The 24,789-nt window shown below is 40.9% G+C and overlaps 1 protein-coding gene across 1 annotated transcript in view; it reads left to right on the top strand.

Moving 5' to 3' along the window:
• The window catches only part of UNC5D (unc-5 netrin receptor D), an 88,320-nt gene that overhangs the window by 44,894 nt on the left and 18,637 nt on the right, over positions 1-24,789 (top strand). The window contains exons 9-12 of the mRNA XM_075724181.1: positions 5,989-6,021; positions 11,920-12,105; positions 14,134-14,511; positions 16,114-16,198. Coding sequence (XP_075580296.1) covers positions 5,989-6,021; positions 11,920-12,105; positions 14,134-14,511; positions 16,114-16,198 — 682 coding nt within the window. The remainder of the gene's footprint in view (positions 1-5,988; positions 6,022-11,919; positions 12,106-14,133; positions 14,512-16,113; positions 16,199-24,789) is intronic.

The following is a 24,789-nucleotide window of genomic DNA, read 5'->3' as shown; positions in this document are numbered from 1 at the left end:
AGTGCCTACTGCGCCCAACCGGTTCTTCAATGAAGTACATGTGGTGAGATGAGGAGAATAATTTTCTAAAACAACGAACTCCCTTTTTTGCCCTGCGATTTTAATAATTTCTTAATGGCAGATAGCATCCTGTATATTTATTCAGGCTTCAGAAATATGTATACCTCAGCTGAGACATTAAATAAGATTTTGTTTGGTTTTGGAGGGAAGGAATACCCAGCAGTCTTGCTATATGTCTACCTGTCCTCCCTATAGACTACTTGTCCTACTGTCCCGGTTTTCGGCTGGGATAGAGTTAATCTTGAGAATAATATCCTTTCATAGTGCGTCAGTCCTGTGTCTCATCTTCCATGCTGCACTTAGGCTTTAGAGGTAGGGGAACAAGTATAGCATTATGCTTATTTTGGTAGAAAGGAGCATGTGGCCTGGGGAGGAGCTATGGTTATTAAGCAGAGTCACGATACGCATTTTACCTGATGGCGATGGCTTCATTCCATGCGGGAAATCGCCAACGCTCCTGGAGTCCTTGAGCACAGTTGGTTTCAGGTGCGGGCTGGGCCTCTGACCATGTTGTATCAACAAGGTACGGTATCACATGGGCTTTTGTTGGCTTCTCCAGCTGTTAATTTCTCCGTTCTTAGCCTCCCTCTCCCCGAGGAGTTGATCCAGACGCTGTCTACAGGCAGGTTTTAGAATGTCCCTGTCGCGCTCTGTTCAGTGGTGAATTATCACTTTAATATCGGTGCAGGTCCTTCTCAGATGTCACACAAGTGCAGAAGGTTGGTGCTGTGCTTGCCAGCTGTCTTTTGAGGACTGCCTCTGATATTTACTGCTAATTCCAGGAGTGTGTTTTCAGGAACTATTCTAGGATAAAGCCCTCTGAAGCTTTTTTTGTATGAACAAAGGTTTCACATACTGACCAAATGAAATCTCTTTATCCGTGTTACTGCACACAGAGGAAAAGGGACTGGGTGTTCGGAGTTTTGTTCACAGACGTGTTACCAGTGCAACGTTCAAGGTGGTTTTTTGGATTTGTTTTTGTTTGTTTTTTTTTTAAATGTGTCTGTGTTCCCTAGAACAAGACTGTTTTTCATAGTAAGAAATATAAAAGCTACCTTGTAAAATTCTCAAGGGTGAACTCTGTACATGTTGGTGCATTCATTCAGTGTTCTGTGCCTTTATTGAAAACATGCCTTGCAAGTGACTGCTTTCTCTTAATGAGCAACCTTTACCCCAGTACAGGCTGCCAGTGCTGAACTCTGTATAGGCATTCGGGATCTAAATCTGTATGGCCTGCAGCTTTAGTGAGACCCTTGTGTGCAAGCTCCTTCAACAGAAAGGAGAGGGGCTAGGATGTCAGCTGGTCCAAACAGTCACGTAATCTCAGAGGGGGTATGAGGCAGAGGAGGGGTTGGCTTTTCCCAGCAGATAAAAATGTAGTAGTTTTGGCTGTGGAAAATAAAGCAGATTGCCTTCTGAAAGGTCCTGCAAAGAAAGATCACTAGGAGTTGAAAGCAAAAAAAACTTCAGGCTGTAAGGAGCCAGTTGCCAATTCACCTTTCTTCTGAGAAAACAAAGTTTAAAAAAAAGAAGAAAGAACGGACATCCCATGACAGTCATATCACTGATTAGAGATATGCCTAGAATGCAGCCAGAGCATTTATTTTTTCTGTTATTAAATTTAATGCCTATAAAAGATGTCATTTTGACAACCCCGGAGACACAGGTTCTCTGTTTATCCGTAGAATAGATTACAATAAAGTATAGCTTTCCCTGCTGCTGCTTTACTTAAGCTCCTCTGTTAATGTGCCCTATTAAGAACTCCAATAGCAAGCATTGCAAGAAAGCCCTTATCACCAAATTACTTGATAGATGGCTATTGGAATAGTTACAACATGGCAACTAACTTAGTTTTAATAATGATCTGATTTCTTTATAATTATATTTTCATTTTCTGTCATGTGCTTTGTATAAAATGAAGCTCTCTGGATCAGGTGCTGTCCCTCTGCTTTCTGTTTGTACAGCCACTGGTGCAAAGACTGGTGGTATTAATGAAGCACTAACGCACCTGACTAATGGCACTGCAGAGAACAGAAAAATGCCCCAGCAAGTTGAAATCTACTAGCACAGGATTTCATCATCGCCTTTGCAGAAGAATTTTAATTTTTCTTTGCCATGACATTTAGAATCACTTAGATTTAGATGCAGTTTTAAGAAAATGTAACTATTTTGCACAACCATGTGCAAACAGAAGTGAAGTAAACAGTGTACGTCTGGAATAGCAAAAGCTTTCTCTTTCAGAAGCAAATCACTTTTCTACACACGGGACTTAAAATGCTCTTAACAGACTTAAAATGTTCTTAATACACTATGTGTAAAGAACTTGTCTTCTTTAAAATAAATAAATGGATCATTATGAGTAAAAAGATACAAAAAGCATTTTTTAAAATATGAGTAAATTTTGTACAGATTTAATCAACTCAGTGTCAGCTGTGAAACACAAAGTCTGTAAAATATGTTGGAAATGAACTATCAAAATCATTCTACAAAGGGTAAGTGGCATAAGTAATAAAAGCCAGATTTTCTGATTGAAATGAAAAGCTGTTTAAAATCTAAGCCTACTAGGGATGCGTATGTTGACATCAAAGCAATATTATTTAAAATTAACAAAATTCAATTCTTAACTTATGCTAAATATCGGGGTGGGGGGGGGTGGGGGGGGGGAAGTCTGCTGCTGCTGGATTTTCTGTGCAGAAATCTCACTGGGTGAAGTATTTCTGTTCCTTTCATAAAGTGAGATGGGAGTTAGGGAAGCTGTGAACTGACAATATTCCAAAATTAATTTAAAGACAAATATAATCTCTCTGCTGCACACACCAGCGATTTTTCACCTAATATTGGGATCAGAAACTGATCTCTGGGTATTTTGTGGAGGAAAAAAATCTATGCGGGTGTAATTTAGAGTCGAGTCTGCTGTCAGCGTGGCCCTTCGCACGTACCAGCGCTTGCCGGGAGCCGAGCAGAGGAGGCTGCAGCCTGGCGATGCAGCAGCTGCTCCTGCCAGGCGAGGAGCCGAGATCGGCTCTGGCCTGCGTGGTCTTCGTGTTTTACATCGGCTCGGCGACTCCTCTGCCGCGCCGGGCAGTGCCGGGGAGCGTGTGTCGGCTCCGCCACTCGCGCTTCCACGCGCCTTCAGGCTGAGCCATAACGCGGCCCCTTCCTTTCGTCAGTGTGATGCTGTGCTCCTTTATGGGTCGTGCTGGGTGTGTGTACTTGTGTCACAGTATTTTTAGGACTGTAATTGCTTTCTCAGCTAATAGGAATTGATGCAATTACCCTATTTTTTAAAATCTTTTTCCTGTGTTCATCTTGCAATATGTGCCTCTTCTGCTCTGCTTTTCGTCCCATGGGGAATTGTGAAGGAAATGCAGTACTGTGCTACAGAAAACTAATCTCTGGGAGGTTATTTATCAGGCACAACTTGTTAACTCTGTTCCTTTTTTGAGGCAAAACCAGAAGTGAAATATTTCTTTGGTTAACAAATAAGAACTTAAAGGAAAGTAAGAGAACGTAAGGTGCCAGGAGGGCGTAGGCCTGACTGAACTGGCAGAAAACATACTAATCCTCAGCATGAATTTTCAAATTTGGAGTCAGTAAATGGTGATAAAACAGGGTCTGCTCTCAGGTGCTTTATTCAGTCCCTGACAGGAGAGGTTGGGAATAACGCAACCATGACACCCTTTCACTCGCAGAAACATCCTTTTTCTTGCTTTGGTTTTTGATTTTCTGGATGGATCCAGATAGTCCAGTCCTTAACTGAGGAGCAACTGAAAGTGCTTTTCTTTCAGGGAATTTCTTCCAGGACTTGTAACAATTGAATAGATATAAACTCATATGCAGAAGAAAGGTGGAATTATTTTTGGTTTTGACATATATGAAAGATTGCCAAGCCTGCCAACTTGGGAGAAAAACAGAGATTGACTCAATCTGAATGCAGAGGTCACTTTAACTCAAGATACTCCTAATAACTTACTGGTTTCTTGCATATTTGTTCTTTCATTGTTTATTCCTTCCAGTATTCTCGGTAGTACACTTTTCCACGGTGGATTTCTCTGTCTTGCAGAGGTGAAAGCTTTTTCTTTGCTCAATAAAAGAGAGGGGTTTGTAGAGTTTTTTGTTTTATCTGTTTGCTTTAAAGTTTTTTTTTTATAACTTCAAAAACTATTGATTTCTTTTCCCAGTTCCCAAAAAAGAAACAAACAAGTAGGCCATAAGCAGATGAACTACAAACGTGTTTTTACTAATGCACCATAAATCACAAAATAATTTTGTTTTCCATTTTTCAACCAGCCGTGATACTGAAATTGCCAAGAGGCTTCTGGATCGAGCAATCGCACCAGTTTATACGGCAAATGCATTTCAATTCTGTTGCAGTTTTCTGTAGATAGCAGTGTATGTCAGCAGCACAGAAACGTTTGTTTCCATTGCAAAGCTCGAGTCTGACGCTATTCATTTGGTGCTTACGTACATTGTTTCCTAGCAAAAATAAAAACAACCTCAAGAAGAAAAAAACACACACCCAGCTTTTTGGCAACGCCAAAATCCAAGACTCTTTTGGGTTAAGTATTATTAAACTGCTATTTTCACAAGTAGTAAAAACAATAGAAGGTGCCTCGTAATTCACTTGCTTACATTATCACATAGCAAATTAATAAGCTGTGAACATCTTGTGCCTTGATGCGGTTTCCACTGAGACCGCTGTTTCCCAGTGTGGATCACGGGATTGCAGTGGCTGTGCTGACAGCCGACCTCTACAGGTAACCAGTACCGGATCCTTCGTACAAAAGAAATCCAAAAGAGGAATCGGGGAGCAGCTCAGGCAAAAGGAATTTCCTTACAACGCAAAGCACGTACAAAATGGATGTAGTCTTATCTGCTTAAGGATTTATATCCCACATCTTATTCTATCAGATTAGTGTAATTCTGCTGGACTGCTAGTCTCTGTCAGATTTTACAGAAGTAAGTTGTGGTGTTTTGCTGTTTTCTTCAGACGCCCTTTCAGCAAAGGCACTGGAACAGTTGCGATGCCGGGCAGACTGCCCAGGAAGCTAAGGGCTGGCAGAACGGCTCTCGGGGCTGCCCGCGGAGGGCCCGCGGAGGGCGGCCTGGAGAGCCCTGCAGCCCCCCGGAACGCGCGCCCATCGGCAGGGGCTGGGCGTCCCTGCGGACTGCCGCGCCGGGCTGGCGTGCCGGGCGGGCTGCTTCGCCTCGCGCCTCGTGCACCGACAGTCTGCGCGCGTGCCCGGCGGGTGCCGCACCCGCCCGAGCCTCCCACTCCCTAAAGGTTACTTTTTCAGGTATTAGGTTATAAAGGATAACTCAAATGCTTATTACGAGGGAGACAGAGAAGCCTCATTTTTGAGAGATGCGCTACTGTATAAAATCTATTTTAGAACATATTTGCATATGCATGGTAGTATAATTGATTATGTTCTTTATAACACATAAAGATGTTATTATTCGTGTATATTTAGATATCTACATGTGAATATATTGTACATTTTGGCTTTTTAAAAATTACTTTTTAAAACGTCCATCACTAACCTTTCCATATAGCAAACACACAAAGAAAGAACCAATTCTTAACTGACTTTCTTTGCTAAGTGATCCGCTTTAAAGTATTGAACTTCTTTATTCCTGAGATGTATAATATTCTAAACAAAAACATCCAATAAAGCTAACACATACTTGAATTAACCAAGTGAGAAATTACTGCTAAGAAACATGCTGAAAGAGATTTGGGGGGGGGGGGGGGGGGGGGGGGGGGGAGACGAATAGAAAAATATGGACAACATAAAATATTCATATTGTCAGCAAACAAGGAGAAAATGTTTCATTTACAGAGCTAGACAGAAGCGATAAAGGAAATAGATATGCTCCATGTAAATTTATTAAGTGCAACTTTCTCTCTCTCTCTCTCTCTCTCAGATAAAAAACCTCTTCATGAAATAAAATCCCAAAGTAAGTTGTTGGTTTTTTTTTTTCTCTTGTAAATATGATTTTTCTCATCTTCTCTGCCATTCTGTTTTATTTGTTTAGGAGCTAAATAAAACTGAAGGTTATATGAAAGGCTTTCACATCTACTGAAAGCCTCTTCTTAGCAACTTTGTGATCATAGGTTTTAGACTAAAAATAGAAAAGTGACCGTTCTTTAGTCATTTGTGTCTGATTGCGAGCCCTTTCTACGGGAATGCTGATCTGGAAATGGATCTCTTGAGGACTTGTAATTAGGAAAAAAGAAATGAACGTACGGGTTTGGCTTTCTTGGTTCAAATCTGGTTCCACCACTGGCTCTGCCTGGTCTTGTTCAGCTCCCTTGGGCCTTGATTTATCAACTGGTAAAGCGTGTTTATGTGCTTTGCCCTGTGAAGAGTTTATAGATGTCGTTTAAATACTGCTTTGGCGGGCTTCTCTCCTGCACTCTTTGTTTCTTAGTCTTCCATTGATTTCAGTGGAATTTTAGTTTAGAGCAGCATGTTTGGAGTGAATTGACTAACTGAAAGATTTCATTAACAAAAAAAAAGAAAAAAAGACACACTTTCATCAAAACCACAATTTCCGTGAGGCCTGTTGTAAAGCAAAGACATTGCTTTTTTCTTTCATAAATGGTACACAAAGTTTTGAGGACTTTTGACTGCTTAATTCTCAACAAAAAATTGTCTTTGAATTTTGACAGCTAGATCTATAAATGCATTTTTGGCTTAATTTCTTTGAAGGACTTAAAACAAGAATCCACCTGTACTGAGAGCTAAGGCATGTGATTGTTTATATCTTCTTTGAAGACAGGTTCTTCTATTACATACTATAAAATATGAGGGTTTTAAGTCTGAGTATTCCTCCAGGATATAGGGGCATAGGGTGATCAGATTACTTGAAATTTTATGGAACTCGGGCCCAAAAACATTTGGAGATCCAAACCTGAACTACCCTTGCTTTGAGCTCGCGTGCTGTAGACTGCAATGTCAAAACATTCTGCAGCAAAATTTCTTGCTGGCTTGAAGGAAGCCTTTGGGTTATCAGATCCCAGGGTATGCCTCTGATTTTTAAAAGAACTGGTCAAGTTCAAATCCATGTTATCCACAGATAACTTCGTAACTATTTACAAAGGCATGTAACAAAACTGTTGCAAAAATGTGACGCAATAAAAATAATAATCAGAGGAGCAGAGTTCTTGTCCAAGATGGCTACAGCTCTTGGTGAGTGAAGGGTGTTTGGCTTTTTCATGCTCTGTAGTTCTGCAGGGTGCATGGCAGCCACCCAGCTTCACCCATTAAACGGCTCCAAACGCGTAGAAAGCTTGCATGAGAATATTTCTCCTTTACATTTCCAGTTCTTAAGTATTTCTAAGGATACACAAAGTCAAATTTCGGTTGCTCAAAAATGTGCTGTGCTTGCTTTGGCTGCTTCAGCCTTTTTCATTTGGTTTTGTCTTTGTCTCACTGGAGTCATCTCCCAGTTGGTCACGTACAATTGGTCTGTGTCATAACTTAGCTCGGGCAATTGATACGCTTTTCTTTGTTTATCTGCGCGGATCCCATTTAATTAGAGAATCTTGAAAGAATATCAGTCAAATCGCTTTATTTTCTGATTTATTAAAAAAGAAACCTTAATGGAATTGATTTTAGCATATAAGATACCTAGGAGAATTAAAGGGTTCCTTTATAGCTGTGGGGTTAGAAACATGCAATACAGCTTGTTGGCGTTCAGAGAGACGGGAACTTAGTTTCTAAGACTGCATGAATCATCACTGATGCAAAATCAAAGTCAATTACGAAGCTAATTGAGAAACGACCTGTTCTACTAAGTAACTCTTACATGGTTCTCTGACTTTTGATCCTTCTCTCAAAGACTGGCTATATGAAAACTGGATTTAAGTTGCTAAGGGGCACCAGAAGTGAGAGTGACAGAAATGGGGGGGAGGGTGGGAAGCTGGGAAAATCTTGCAGATCTCCAAGCAAACTCTAATGGTAGACGGGGGGAAATGTATGCCCTGCATAGCTCCTGGAAAGCACTTATTGTAAATGAGATAATTTAATCAATTACGTTTCCTAATGTACTAAACCAAATGTTTCATTTTCTGCTCCTGCACATCTTAAATTATCTTCAGGTGCTTTATGAAACTTAATCATAGTTAATAGAAACTTCATTACCATCAAACGTGCTTTCAATAAATGTTGTGTAACAGTGTCAGGAGGTGGAGTGAAATATAGGCTACAATTACCACAAACATGTAGCCTGTAACTGAAATGTATAAAAATGGTAGTGCTTTACGAGAGTCCCTACCTCCTCTGGGCTGGGAGGATGCAGTTCATTAAATAGTAATTGGCTGACTAGAAATGTTTTCTTTTTGAGTTTGTTTTTCACTTTGTTCCCTTAGGGGAAAAAATAAAGGCAGAAAATTACCCCGTTCCTCAAATATGCCATGCTTTTCTTTTTTCTTTAATGTCTAGTCTCCAATGGAAAAGGAATTATCCATAAGAAAAGATAGAAAGGGGAAGAGATTAAAATTACTTTTTAAAAAAAGTATTTGTTTCTAAAGAAATACTAACATCCTACATAAAAATGAAAGTCCCCTTTCTTAAGCAGTTGTATTCCATAGGAATGATTTAAAGGAATGCCGTGTCACTCTGGTTGTACTCTTTTAAGAAAAAGCTATTTAAAAATCTGCTAAATTCTGAGGTGGTTATCCTTTTCCTCTGAACTCTGTGTGTTAGTTACTTCGGGTTTGTGGGTGGGTTTTTTCCCTTGCAGGGGAATAGTTATGGGAACACTCGAATAAATCTTCCAGGTCTTCTATGAAACAGAACACTGACCATTTTATTAAAGAGAATGAAATTCAGAAAGAGTAACTGTAAGAGTTTTTAATCATATAATTTATAGTAAAGTGTCAAATTCAAGTTCTAGGGATACTTAACAGCATTCACTTTTCAATGGAAAAGAAGCAGCTGAGCTATTGAAGTGGATTTAGAGTAATAAATTACAGTTACTCACAGGTGAGAACTTGAGGTGTGTTTTATATTCTGGTTTTGATGGTGAGAGATCAACTCCTACATTTGCTACCTGTTGCTGTTATGGTGGCAGTAATTTTTTACTGACAGGTTATTTCTGCATGTTTCAGAGTTTATAATTTATTATCCCAAGAAGGTAGATGAGGTAATGCAGATTTTCAGCACTTTTCTCTTTCAAAGTAATGATCAAAATGGAAGACTTAAAGATGCTTTGTGATGAAATAACTACCAGCTCACTCTGGTTCTCTAGAAGGGAAAAGAACCCGCTTGCTGTTAGGTTTCTGCTGCCACTGGAGATACACAGCATTCCTTCTCTTGGCTTATTCGGTGTACTAATTGCCCACAAAAATTAAGTCAACAACAGAGTTTCATAATTAATTCCCTGTAACAACAAAATAGCTTGGGAATAAAAATTGGAAAGACTAGAAATGTAATTAGTTTCTGTACTTTTCTTTCTGCACCTGATACTAGAGAGTAAAATGGAGGTAGACCAGCATGTGGTTGAGGCATGGACTGGGATTCAGGTCGTCTCGGTCTTCCCCCGTGACCCTCTCTGTTGCTGTCTACTTTTTCTGTCTGCCATGAAAGAGTAGGGACATCTCCCATGGGTAGGCAAACACATTTACATCGTCAGCTAACAGCTTATTTCCTAGAATTCCTAACTCTGAACCTAAAATGCTTAAAATTCTCTTCACAACATTTTTCAAGGGGGCATCTCATGGGAGAAAAATGGGAAAAAAAGACCTCAGAAAAAAATCTTTTTCTCTAGTAATTGATTTAGTAGAACTGTGTGGCAAGTGTAATGTTTTAAGAAGTTGGGTAAGAGCTACTTACAAGTTTATTCAGTTGTGATTACTTGTCGTGACATACCACAGAAGACGGATTTCTTCTGAAAGCTGGTATTTGCACAGAAACTTTGTGATCTCCCCCGCCCCAAGTTCTAAATGCGTTAAAAACGGAAACCTTTTTCAGTACGAGGTTATTTAAAAATTCAACACCTGCAGAAGTATTTTCTGGGCTAAATAGTGGTCTTAGTAAAACTGATTTCAAAACATTTATTTTGGGATGAATGGGATGTTGGAATGTTGTGTTTGGGGTTGACAGGGAACAGCTTGAGAATGGGGACGGAAAGGGTGTTTTCTCTTAAGGAAGTTTGAGCCAAACAGTTTATTTTACTTTTGATTCAACTGCCCAACTAAAAAATCAGTTACGCTGCCTTACTCACAGCAAATCTCCCACGTGCTCCAGCCCACTTGGAGCAGTGTTTACGTACTCGGTTTCCTTGCTGCTGCAATTCATATGGTATTTCAGTTCTGTTAGAGAACAGTCGGTACTCAGCTCCTGCGTTTGGCAGCTGGTGTGCCTTCCCAGGAAGTTCAGCTGCTTGTATTGCTAGCTGTCAGACATTGAGTTTACATAAGAAACTGGTGAAGCAGGAAAATTAGCTTTTCTCATGCTGCCAATAGGTACTCATTTCTTTCATCTCAATGGTCTGAAGTTTCATGTTCGTTTTAAAAATTCAGCTAAAATAAAGCTCTCTGACTTTCTGCAGAAGAACATGCACAACAGAAGCCTCCTCCCAAATACTAATTAAGTAATTTCAGTAATTGGCTATTTATTAAATGCTGAATTTAACTTCCTACCCTATTTCTGTACATTGCCGTTTGTTTACTGATACTGACTGGTCTGGATTTCCTAGTTATTTTTGTCACCATCGTTTGTTATAAATAAACGCACTTTGTGTAGCGAGTGCTTCTCACTTGACGGCAGGAGCACCACCCGGTCGGCTAACAGATGATGTATAGGGTGAATACATGATCATCTCTTCCTCTGAACTGGAGTTTGGCATTAAGGAACTATCTAAGGACCCACTAAGTGTACTTGCCAAGTAATTTAATTTCATGGTACGTGGTCCCAAATCCCAGCAGATCTAGAATAGCGGGACTGGATAATTCAATTACATAATATTGCAGGTTTCATTTGGATTCATCCTTTCAGAGCAATGAATTCTTCTTCTCTGCTGTAGAAGTTTGAAGTCTAGAAAGCTTGGTTGTAAGCTTAATGCATGGGTGCGATCACAGGGAAGGTTTGGTTTCCAGCCTGGTTTGGAAGACTGAAGATGCTTGCAGGAATCCAAGAAGATAGGTGGGATCTCCTCAGCCCCCTCTGAGCTGTGAGAGGATGGACTCTTCCTTCTTACACTAAAGCTCAGGCAGAAAATAAAGAGGGGAAAGGGGAAATCTTCACTAAGAATTTTTGAGAGGATTCATGACCTCCTGGATTAGCTCCAGAATTCAGAGCTGAAATGCACACGTCCCCGGAGGCTGGCAGTAGCTGGGACTTGTGCCGATAGCTGAAGCCGCCCTCCCTAGCTGCCGCTGCTCCACGTCCTGCCTTTAAGGGCCGTATTACCGTACCGTAATCATCTCCGCTGGGCTGGAATGGGAAACGACGGCACGCCTCAGCAAGGAGCCCAAGCTAGCAATGCGTGCTGATGGGAGAGAAGGCTATTTAGCAGTAAGCGCTCCGCTCCTGACTCACAAGTCCCACTCTCCCATTGTAAAGAAAATTGTCAAGACCGTGATGCAATCCCTAAAGCAATGTCAGCTCACCTATATGGAGTGATGCATCAGGATATTTGCTCATGCTTTCAAACGCTTGCTTTTCAGTGTTCCTTTGTGCTCCACTGCCCTGCTGTGAGCTGCTCCACATTTATGGCCCAAGCTTTACCTCCCTGGCCACGTGGCTCTGGCCTCCTGTAGTCAATCCCCGTTGCTCACGGCCAGCCAGCGCCAGTCAGAAACGTTTTTGTGAGTGTTGCTGACTCGGTACCTGCTTCTTCTCCTTTCAGATATTGAGACTGCCAGCGACATTGCCTTGTACTCCGGCCTGGGAGCAGCAGTCATTGCTGTAGCTGTGCTGGTGGTTGGCGTTACCCTTTACAGACGGAGTCAGAGTGAGTACGGCGTGGATGTGATTGATTCATCTGCACTGACAGGAGGCTTCCAGACATTTAATTTTAAAACAGTCAGACAAGGTTAGTGTTGTGATTTCATTTTCTTCTCTCCAGAGCTCCTACTGCAAAGGGATGCTAAGCTCACGTTTGGTGCCTGGCTGTGGGAGGGCACTGCAGCTTGCTGCTGAGCAGATGTGTGCACGCCAGGCGAGGGCAGCCGCAGTGCCAGGAAGGGGCTCTGGTGCTTAGGACCGTCTCTTACTGGTGCTTAGGACCGTCTCTTACTGGTGCTTAGGACCGTCTCTTACTGGCTCTGCTACTGCTCTGTCACAGCAGCTCGGACAAATACATCACCTTGACCACACTCTAAGCGCTTTAGAAATACCCTCACGAGCTTCCGCACTGACATTTGTGACTTACAAAAAGCCCAAACAAACCAAAACAAGCCCAGAAAACATGTCTGTAGTTCCCTCCTACTCAGTTACAGATCTTCTATTTTATTTACTCCAATAAAAGTGATTAGTTTTTTACTGTTAATTTGAGAAACCCAACTTTAAGTATTTTTATAAGCTGCTGTTAGCATGCAAACATCCACAGTCTGAGGTGTGTGGGAAATAAATGTGCGTAAACATGTTCGGTTTTGCTTTTGTTTTTTTTTTTTTTTAAATACTTCAGAAAGCCACCAGTACAATAAAATAGGGAAGAAATATTTACTTTTACTAAAAGCAGCACTCAGATGTTTTCTGGAATAGTATTTCCTTTGGACAGAAAGGTGGGGAGGAATACAAATGGTGATTACTTTAAAATAGTATGTTTTTTTAATTCCGTACTGACATTCTAACATAGAGACCTGCCTTATTGTGGGTGGGCGGGTGTGTTGGTGGGGTGTGAAAGTATCCCCATGTCTCTCCTCTCTTTGGAAAAGTGAAATATGTTGCAGAGTTAGGGGTTTGGGGGGGGGGGGGGGTTGTGGTGTTGTTTTTACAGTTACTTTATTTTCTGGACAACATTCCTCACCAAGCATAAATTGCAAGAAATTAGAAAAAGGGCTTGGTAGACAAGGATGTTTGAAGGATGTTTACTCATTCATTTAAAAATCCAAGCCTTTAATTAGCATCATGTAATTCTCAATGACGGTCTCAAATAGTAATTTTTTCCTTTGTTGTTCGGTTTGCCATGAAAGTCTTGTTTTGAGTCTGGGGAATTGTTTGTTTCACTTAATGTTTCAAAAACATTAGTTCTGGACACTCTGAAAATATCTGAGTGTGCCAGTTTCTCTCATGCCAGGATGCTATTAGTTCAGTTTCAGTTACTTTGGGTTCTCTGTCTGTGGGCTTTTTAAATAAGAGCATTTGTAAACTAAACAATTCAGCTGAAAAAAACAAAAGCCAGTTCTCTGTTCAGTTTGCTGAGAAAAGAGAGCACAATACTGACATACAGAAAATGGATTAGAGGGATCCAAATTTTATTCTTTGCAGATATGTATTTATGTTAGCAACCCAGCCTGCAGTCCCTTAAAGTGATCACATTTTCAAAGATGCAGCGCAGATAATTTCCAGAAAATTAGTTACTTCGGAAAACTTATTTACTAAAACCCAAACAACAACAACAAAACCACAAAATCAAACAAAAAAAGACCAAACCAGCTAAAGGATTCAGGCCCTAAATCTATCCATTCCTTCTCTTTTTTTCAGTGTTTTCCGAGCTAAAATGCTCCTAAATGAATAGCTGTAGTATTTTTCCCTATGTCCCACTTTCTTTTCAACCCAGTTTCCCTCCGACATGAAGCTGTTGTTTCGTGTAAGCTCACGGAAAAGGTCTGCAGGAAGATGTGTTTTCACCCAGTGGGTTTTAATTAAAGAAAAAAAAAAAAGAAAGAAAGAAGGCATACACATAACCGAAAGAAGAAGGAAGTTCCTTCTTGGATTCATGCACTCTGGAGTTGCCTAAAGTGCAGAAAACATAGCGATCAAGTACCTGTGATTTTGAGCCCTGAGAATATCAGGAAGGAAGAGCAAGTCAAAAAGGAAATGGTGGCGAGGTCAGAAAGAGATTTCAGATTTAGCATCAATTCAGTAACTAACCCCCCGATCTGCTTCATTCTGCCAGGTAACTCCCTGCTTTTGAACTCCTCCATGCAGCCTGACTTGACAGTGAGCAGGACGTACAGTGGCCCCATCTGCCTGCAGGACCCCATGGACAAGGAGCTAATGACAGAGTCTTCGCTGTTCAACCCGCTGTCAGACATCAAAGTCAAAGTTCAGAGTTCATTCATGGTGTCCCTAGGGGTGACGGAGAGGGCCGAGTATCATGGAAAGGCACATTCTGGAACTTTTCCTCATGGGAATAATAGAGCTTTTGGGACAATGCAGGCTAGAAATAAGGCTACCTACATTCAGAACCTGTCTTCTATTTCAACAAGAAGTGAGCTGAAGACAACTGCCATCTTTGGACACCTGGGTGGCCGTTTAGTGGTTCCAAACACAGGTGGGTAGCTCCTTTCTCATTAAAAGCATATAAAATAATTTTAGATCAAACTTACTTTGCCTGATGTAGTGTTCTGTAACTTTAAAAAAAAAAAAAAAGGGAAGAAAAGAAAAAGTAGGGGCTCCCTTAATGCAAATTCTGGGAAGTAGAGCATGTTGCCCACACAGGAGAAGACTGATCAGAACAAAGCTTGGGATGAGTAGTAAAGAGGCATTATGCCTATCTGAACTGTTATAAATTCCTGCGTCTCTTGATGTCTTCAGCATGAAAGTCACATTAATCAAAGCTGTTGCTTACTTGGGTCCTGATCCAAAAGAAGGGCTCCCCAGGAAGGCGGTCGATACTGGATCAGCATCTTATATAACGGGGTCATATTTGACGCAGAATCTACATGCACCAACATCTGACTGCGTTAACGTTGTCAGCCTTCATTACGTTACTGAAGTCTGCAGCGTGCAACAAACAGACGTCTCTGGAGAACAGCCTCCACTCTCAATGAAAACTCTAGTGCGGCTTTCGTTAGCATTTACTCCTGGCTTTCTGGTTTTCTCTTTCTTTTAGCTTAATAGCTTGACAGATTTCCATAGCGGGGCGCTTCAAAGTCAACTGGCATTTCAAAATTGGGCTATGCACTAAAACACTGCAGTAGAGATGCTCAATTTGCGTTGTTTAAGAAGTAGAGTTTGTTTTGTGTCTTCAGAGTTTTGTGAGACATATTTTAGACTTAAGAAATTTTTTGTTAAATTAGCTGAAAACATATGGCACCAAATTAAAGTCAAATAAAAGATGTAAAAATTATAGTCCTGCAGTATGCTGCACTACATCACTACGTTCATATCATGCTGAATAAAATTCCTTATGTTGGATACTTTCTTTTTTAAAATGGCAAATATAGCAGAAATAGCCAGATACCACCACTGCTGGCCAAGAGGGTATCTTTCAAACTCTGGTGATCTTTATTCACTTTAAATTCAACTTTGATTTCATTTTACTAGTGTGTCCAGGCTTATCTCTTAGTATCTGGTTGAACTGAACGCTTTAGAGCTTGCATCCTTCATGATTCATAAAATGGGTACTTTAAAGCATACCATAAAAAAATGTGGTCTGTATTTAGAGAAGATTGATAGCAGTATATAATTCAGGGATGCGATAGTTAGTGTACAGTCATGCACAACACATGGAATGTGTTCATTTCTTCGCAGATTGTTCTTATGTTCAGGAATGAATATTACAAAGGCAGAGGCACTAAGTCAGTTAAGCCTTCAGTCACACCTAGACTAGACTATGAATCCAGTGTCATTTAGTGACACAAAACAACAGGAAGTCAACTATTTAAAACCTCTGTTGGAGCAAGCAGTTTTTAAGCATGGGTCAATATAATTCCAGGCTCTAAGACAGTTAAATATTAATAACAATGTGGATCGTATTAATAATGTATTTTCCTTTCATCTGATAGTGATGTAGTCAGAACCACTGTTTCCGAGCATTCTTCTGCTCTAGTAGATGGCCTTCCTAGGTCTTGCAAATCAGAGGCCAGTAGTGCACTGTTCTTTACACCCAGTGCCCTTCCCAAAGTTAAGTTCTGCCTTTGCTCTTTTGTAGGAGTCAGTTTGTTGATACCACATGGAGCTATTCCCGAAGAGAGCTCGTGGGAAATCTATCTTGCCATCACTCAAAAGGAGTCCAGGTAAGAAGTATGCTAAAAGCCACACATATGCATCCAGAATTGGTGGAACTCTCTCATTTAATGCATTTCTTGTCAACACTGTCTAAAGGACTGGAGTGTGCAAGAGTCACTCCGCCTTCCTTTGCTGGTGTGACCACACTGTTGTGACATATGCTGTGTCTGTATAAATGACAGCAAAAAGGATCTTTGTGATGTTTCTGTGAAATCACACGGAATTATTGCAAATGCTGTTGAAGGATGGGACACCTCAAGGAGATTGATGAATAAGTGCTTAATTTTGAGTCAATGATTTTATGATTTTTGATTTGCAGACTTACATCATGCAAGTCTACTAACAGCACAGATGCCTTCATTAATTACTTGTTACAGAACCTTTGGGTCCGTAGACTCTCAAGCAGACAACAGGTTAAAATTCACTATCCAGGTCATCAGTTTGAATGACCCTATGATACGTAGGTACTGAATTGTTGTTACTTCATGACAGATCTTTGGTAGCCTAGATGATGCGAATAAGTGAATGCTCTTAAATTAGTAATTTCTTAAATTACTTTGTTTTATAAATCGCCATTAAAATCTGTTCCCTCGCCAGATTTGCCACCACCAGCTTGTGAACAGGAGAAATTAAACTGCACTTTGATCCTCAGGGGTTTTTTTAAGATTGCGTCTGGTAGGACAGGAAGGTGATGTTTGAGATACTGGTGGTCTTTCATAAATAAACAAGTTAGCTCTCTGCGGTTCTCAGGGTTTCAGCTCTGTCATACTTAGTGCAAAGACAAGAAGGAAAAAAAGGAAAACAAACACCAGAACTGTGGTTTTGGCAAATGCAGGTCACTGGGGGTTTTTTATGTTGGTCCATCATGCATGTTGCAAATGTCTGTCGTACAAAAGAAACCTAGCTCATTTCTAGATGCTTTTAAAACTTTTTAAAGGTTCTGTTAGATGCATGGCACTCAACTCTGTTGCCAGCTGCACATGTGGGTGTTTTCATTGATACAATGGAATTTGGCCCAAAGTCGCTTGATTTAGAATGGATCTTCCCCTTTATTTTTATGAATAAACAGGGCCAGAGAAACAGATGGCTTTAGCAGATTTTGATAGCTGTTCCGATAAAAAGACTTCCTAGCGGCTTTAATTTTAACACAACATGGATTATAAAGAATCAAAGTGTTCCGCACTCTCTTTGAGAGTGACAGACCACACATCAGCAGAGCCCGAGTTAGTTTGCGCGCTTGGTTCACTCACTCTCAGCTACTGATCAAACCCTGCGTGAGAGTAAAATGGCAAAACTGGTGCGGAACTGGGTGCCTTTCAGCAAATGAGGACAGCTTGTTTAGTCTAAGTGTAACATTCGCGCTAGACTAAAATCTGGATTCAGAGGGAAGGTAAAGCTTATATAATGCTAGCCACACTGTTGAACGGTCAAGACTGGTAGAACACATTCTTCATTTTCAGACCTACAGTTGTTTTTTCTTCCCTAAGACCACTTTTTTGTTTGTTTTTTTTTATGAGGGAAATGTTTGCATTATTTAGTTTCTAAGATAAGTTTATTCTAAACTGAAAACTTTAGAGAGCTATTACATTTGGTTCTTGGCAAGTTCCTTGTGAGTTGAAGGGACTTGAGAGATACCGGGGGTTGCACTGCTCTCTTAAGAGCTGAGGTGAAAAGTGCTAGAAGAGCTTGGGGTAAAAAGTGCAATAATTCATTAACTAAATGATGTGTCTAGTCGCCAGACTGAGATCTGGAGTAGCCCACGGTGCCAATACTGGGTCAGGATGCCTCAAGTTGAACAACTGAAATGCATTTGAAGTTAAGTCTTAAACATCTTGTCTGAAATTACATTAGTAGAAGTACAGGAGAGAAAAACAGGAATTCGATCTCAAGTTACTGTCTAGACACTAAGCAAATCTTCAGATACCTCTCCAATTACTACCCCTTTTAGTGTTGTTAATGGCTAGTCGTGCTGTCTACTGTCAGCGTCAAACCACCACCTATTGTAAATACTTTTCCTAATTCCTCTCCCAGTGCAAGCATTTGAGTTTGAGCAACACATTAGAAACTCCTCTACCAGTTTGTTTTGCCCCCGTTTCCTGCCTGTGTTTTCCAGGAATTTGTGTCCTTTTGCAGGTAAAATACAGGTAAATATACCCCGTCACTTAGCTTCTCGGTGAGGTATTACTCGGGAAAGCCTGCCACCGTCATTCTGGCTTATGCACTTTGTTCAGGTATATTCTCCCCCCGCCCAGTTTAAGGAACCGTGATGTTACCCATAAAGAATTAAGTGTCAGCAAACACAGAACATTCAGAAACCTCGTGCTCAGCCTTTGACTTGTGCTACCAGACTCCGCTATGAAAGGCTTTGTTTTCATTACCACTAAGTATGCTTCACCTTCTTCACTTACTGTTTACAATGGGTTTTCTTTATTTTGTGACTCCCTCAAATCCAAGTGGAGTCAGTCAGTCTAGTGCCTGGATGAGCCCTCTCGGGAATATACTTGTATCACAGGCAGCAGAAACAGCAATTTGCATCTTTCTTACAGCACTGGTCACCTTGGCATCCCTCCCCTTTTCTATGCTACACAGAGCTCTGCTGCTGCAGGTAGGCCTCTACGACTAAATAAAGTTTCTCACCTGCTGTCACTAAAGGTATACAATGATGGTTTTTAAAGAAAATAAAACATTCAAGCCAGAGTGTTTCCCCATTTAAACGCAGAGGAACATCTAGGTACCTGACGTCAACTTCTAAACCAGTAAGGCATGCTGTGTCCTTAAACTGCCGCACGCTTCTGAACAGGCGCGTTTCAGCAGCGGACAAAGCAATCTCTGTGCTGCCCGTCTCTCGAGGATAAATGACTGCTAAATCTTTTGAGATTGTCAGATGAAAAGTGACAGGGATAATCAAATTTATTTCATTGAAATAAGCTACTGAAAAGCACTCTACAGTTCCCCTTTTCGAGTTGTTGCCAGAAGTTAGCCGCTGCGTCTTGAGTGCATCTCCGCAAGTACAAGACCATGTCTTCATGCAGTGAAAGGTGTCAGCGACAGTTTAAACTCGCTGAGGATCTGGTACGTGCAGACTCTGTAACGGGGCTCGTTAATGCTGTAATGCGGCTTTGTTCCACTGGGGTTTCTCAGTTATATTTTCTGACCTTTATTCCTTGCACTAATCTAAACTTCTCTTGAATTCATTTCTTCTTTTCTTGATGTTGAGTCTTTCTGCTGCTCCTAATTCTGCATGAGACTGGCAAATTGTAGTTCAGTAAGTGCACTGACAGGATTTATTGGTCCTACGTTCACATCCAGTCGCACAAGTTGCAGTGAGGCACTCCAAACAATATTTTTGCAAAAAATAAAGTTCTTAAAGAACTTTCTTAGCTTTCTCAAACTACCCTTTCATAATTCACATTCCAAACAGAGCTAAGTGATTAATCTGTAGTATACACTTTAAGTGATTAATTCCAGGATAATTTTGGGAAACCTTGGTCCCAGGTGAAGAGTGGTTCACTGATTAAGCCTCATTTCGAGTGCTTGCGAGAGGGACAGTTTTTAGAAGTAGTAATCAAGGGCTGGTTTGTACAACTGGAGACAGGAGAGTTGGTTATAGTGCTTTACAGCAGCTATTTCTCCTATCTCCCTCACCTTAAACATACCTTCAGCTAAAAGCACTGAAAAATTGGTGGGTATATCTGAGGAGACATGGAAAGAAGAAAATAACTGCATATACAGTAAATATATACTTACAATAACTTACAGCCAAATGATGGCTGGAATTTTCCTTTAAGACCTGAAAGATACAGAGCTGCCTATAAATTTTAAAGCCTAGAAATATTTTTCAAAAGTTAAAGTGAAATCTATTTTCATTTTTTTCCTCCTCTGATAATCTGTACTCCTTTGTGAAAACTTTCATATTCTATCCCCATCTGCTGCCATAGGTTTTTGATCATTTTCAATGAAAGATTAAGATATGTAAAAGGAGGGAAGAAAAAAAAAAACCCAGCTGTTTTATCTGCAAGGGTTCTGCAGAAATGAATTAAAATAGGTTAATTAAAAACAAGCAGCAAATTTTGCCTACTGTTTTCCTTTTTTCTGGGCAGAAGCAGAGGCAGCAAACTGAACTGAAGATTTTCACAGGGGGATTTTTCCTTCCTTCTTCTTTAAAGTGGAATTCTATAAAGTGAGACAAAAGCAAACCACCTCATTTTTTTTCCCCCATCAAAACAGCGTACATTTCTTCACGCAGTTGAGGCAAGATTGATGTATCTGTCACGCATCTGAACTGGGTGGAATGAAGCAGACCTTTCTAGCAGCTGCAGACGGCACTGCCATGCAGGGAGCCTCCTCTTCTACTGCCCCTGGGCTTCCGTGGTCCGAGGGTGCGAGGAAATGCCAGCAGGTAGAATTAGTACCTGATTTTCGCTAGCTGAAGATGTATCACCATTAAAAATTAAGTAGCTCGAGTTGTAATTGCTGAATGGAACCTTGTCCACATCATATGGTAATCAGTGGAATTTAATTTAATGCCAAAGATAACCAGACAGTAGATGCAGACAAGAAGGAAGTCCTGTGGTGTTCTTGCAGAGATTTGATCTCACTATACCTTATACATCTGAAACGTGTGTGAGAGAGCAAGGATCGTATTGTTTAGATTTAGACTGTTCAGGATTAGTGGGTTAGCTGTCACTTTAGAGAGACAGAGATGATATGGGATCTGACAGAGCTATGCTGAGTTCACTGACACTTTTGGGGGTGTGTGGGGGTCCCTGTCTGTGCACTACAGATACTATGATGAGATTATCAGCTGGTTTTGCTGTAAATTGATACAATCATTTGTGGAATAAAAAACTCACCGTATCCTAAACAGAAATCAAAATCAGGTTTGAAAATTCTTTAGTGTCTCATCTAACTGAACAAATCAGCGATGGAACTGGTGGTCCCTCCAAAAAGACACCAAACCAAAAAGTCTTAGGGACACATGTATGGGCTTCACTGCATAGATCCTCTAGGATGCTTCTTGCAGCTAGAATTTCCTAAAGAACCACTGAAGGACTACTTACAGAGAAAAACAGCTAAGCTCAACCTTCAAACACCATATGCATGCTTTGATGCTTGCAGAAAGTACAGGTTATTGATGTTTGTGAAAGAAACAACAAAGCTATTGATTCTGGGCCAAGCGAGAATTAGAGTGAAATGTCTCTTGCCTCCTTGCATAATTCTGACTTCATCCTTAAGCCAGAAAGACTAAGCAGAGCTGCGCTGGAACAGAGATCGGTGTCTGCTGGTTTGTTCCTTGAACCAGAATACCTCAAGATGCGTCACTGAAGTTTGTTACAGGCTGCAGGGAATTACAGCAAGTGAGTGGTTCTGTGCGGTTAGAAACTGTCACTTGGTTAACAGAACTGGGATGCGTAAGTCTCGGCACTGTTGGCTGGGAGATCTTGCTAGTTGCTCCCAGCCAAGAACCAGCCAGAGTCTGTAGGTGACTTACCTGGAAGGATGCCTCACCCCTAGGCCATTGTTAACATCTCCCCATCCCAAATTCTCCCCACCGAGGAGGCAGGTCAAGTGTATTTCTTCAAGAAAGGAAAAACAATATTTCAGTAGATGGGATGGCAGCTCTGCACTGCACCAAAATACTTCAGGATTCCACTAGAGATTGTGTGTCCGTTCACAACAGCCTGTTCTTCAACCCCACATGCTCGTCATGGAAGAGCCAGCACAAGGTCTAGTGCGTGGCTGTTGTCTTTAAAGCGCTCGTGCTCCGCAACCACCTGCTGCCAGCATACGTGCTTAAAGAGGTTTTAGAAGTGAAAAATAAATAAAAAGTACATACTGCGATCCAGTTAGGTTGTTATGAAGGAGAGAAATGTTTGCCGGCTGTGGCAGAGTAGCTGGTCTTACTGGGGTCTAGAAATAAGATGAGAACAGCTGGAACAAAAGCACGAGAAGCGCTGCCCCCTGTTGCATAGCTTTCAGCTTTCCTTTTGATAGAGGGAGCATAATGCTCTGGTTAAAAAAAAAATATTAGAATTGCAGGAAAAGGAGATGTTGGAGAGAGGCAGGCTGAAAAGTGGTAAATTACGATCATTATATGCTGAGCCCTGTGAGGAGATAATTTCTGCTAAGTCAGCACACTGAGGACAGTATCTTGCCCCCCAAAATTGCCACTTACCTGCTGCTTTTCGAGTAAAGGGGGGGAAACTTTGTCACGTACTTAAGTAGTTGGGGAAGGGGGGGATCTGCTGCTATGTATGGCTTCTACGTGTTGTAGTCGTGTGCTAATGCAAAAGCAGATGTTCTTGATCGCAGTGCAAGGTTTGCTGTTCCAGTCAGAAGGGGCTGCCAATCCAATCGTCTGATGACACCCTGCTGACAGGGTCGGGGGATATGAGGCATGGGCAAGTATTTGGGATCCTGGGTTCTGGTCCCAGATCTGTTACCGATTCACCTTGAAGCAGTAAGCAAATTTGTTGCAGTGCTCCTACATGCCTTTAAAGCATGTAAAGCTTTATAAAATATCCTGTGTGAAAACTGTATCAAAGAGAAAAATGTCAGTCTGCAATTATTCAGATAATACAGTGTCCTTCTTGAATGTGGTCTGTATTCCATACTTAAATAAGAAAGTTAACTGAGCTACAACAGAAGGCAGAATCTGCCCTGAAATATTTGTATTTTTCCTGATTGCCCTTTTTTTTCTGTTTCTCCTTTCTCGCAAACTTTTTCTCCTACACTACACTCTACGCACTGTCATTTTAATTGTTTCCAATAACACACCAGTTACAATGTGAGAAAAGATGAGAATAGCCAAAGTGCCTCTTGATTAAGATGACCGTTTAGTCACCTACAGGATGAACAAATTATTTTTTCTTTACATGTGCCAGTATAAACTGTAAAGGTTTGGGTCCCTGAATATATAGAAACCCTCACACTGCATTCTTCCATCAAACATAAAGCTGGGAGTTGTACAGGTATATTAGTGTGCTTGGGTGGTATCATACAAAAACCTCCCATGAGTTTAGATTGACTAAACTTAGTATTGTGAATGTGCCTCTATATTCTAAATATTAGAGGAAAGCATCACTGAGATGCAGTGATTATGAAAATACTGTAAAATAATGGTTTTCAGAGATTCCAACCATACAGTCAAAATAAGAGTGGGAAGATTAGAGAGTGGAAAAATAGGAGACAAGAAAACCGAGAGGACTGAGAAGACCAGGTCTCACGTTACTACTCCCCCCATTTCCTTTGTCTTTGTGATTTGTAGGAATTCAGCAGAAACTTGAAGGTTCAGTAGTAACTGAACACATTTGGATGCGCAATATGAAAAACGGAATATATTTCTGATGTGCACTTAACTTTGAGTGTCCAACATCTCTACACAGTATTCACACACTGGAGTGTGCATACACAGAATGAAAACAGACAGTCTTCCACAGACTTAAAACATATTTTGGAACTATATAATTTGAAAAATCAAAGCTTCATAAATGTATGCATTTACACACAATGTGGTATATGAATGTGACAAATAATGCACTTTTATTTTCCAAAGGCAAAATTTTCTCATCTCACAAAAGCAACCCACAGCAATAGAATCCATTTCATCTGTAAACTGCAGGCTTGATGGGTATATCGTTTAAATATCACGCTGTTCCTTTTTTAAATTGATTTTTTTTAAACCATGAATTTATTTTGCTGTTTTTCCATCATGTTCATTTGTATGAGTGTTTGTGCAAAGGGGAGGAAAAAAACAGTATTATCAGTGTCTGCAGCAGTCTGAAAGCAAATATTTTTGCCATCCAAGGAGTGAACTGCAATGAGAAATCCAGAGTCAAGGCACAGACGTGTTCGTCACCAGAGTCGTCACCTCCCAGGTACCACGGTTCATTTAGGAGCCTGTTACGCCGTTGGGTTCTCTGTTGCAGATGCTTATGGTTGGCCACAGGGAGAGTAAATATTGAAAGGCAAATATGAAAATCTTCTCTGAAATTCACTGTGTCCAGAAAAAAATGGACAGCACTGTTCCTATTCACTTCCTCGCTTCTCCAGTTAACCTTCACAGTATTCCAACATGGAATTTTAACGGAGCAGTGCTTTGGGATGGAATGCACACCTTGGCCACCACACCCGCAACTCGGCGCCTCGCACAGCAGAAAGCGGCAAGAACAGCTAGCGTTCGTAGCGTGCTTTGCTGCGTCTTTAGGCTGGGCTGCAGACGCACAACCAGCTGCTCTGGCAGCCGACACGAAGGGCGCTTTCGGTGGCACTCGCCCTCTCCTTGAGGGACTGGATCCTCCCCGTAACATTTTCTCAGTGTTCTGGCTTCAGGTACAAATGTCCCTCTAGCAGCAATTTCTAAACTGAAAATGAACCTCTAAATGCAAGAAACCTCTTTACTAGTACTTTGTAGAGGGCAGAATATTGTGGGGTGAAGTTCCTAATGTTTCTTACCAGTGTAGTGGTTTTAGAAAAAACATTTTTTAATTTTTGCTCAGCAGTAGTGACTATTTGTCTGTCTTCTACTGGACAACTTACAGACCTTTGATTTCGATGGATTTGAGGGGACAGATCTAGTTACTGATTTGTTTTGCCTTGT

The sequence above is a fragment of the Pelecanus crispus genome, chromosome 21 (genome assembly GCF_030463565.1).
Source record: "Pelecanus crispus isolate bPelCri1 chromosome 21, bPelCri1.pri, whole genome shotgun sequence".
NCBI lineage: Eukaryota > Metazoa > Chordata > Aves > Pelecaniformes > Pelecanidae > Pelecanus > Pelecanus crispus.
The sequence above is the reverse complement of the archived record's forward strand: the minus strand, read 5'-3'. Positions and strand labels throughout refer to the sequence as shown.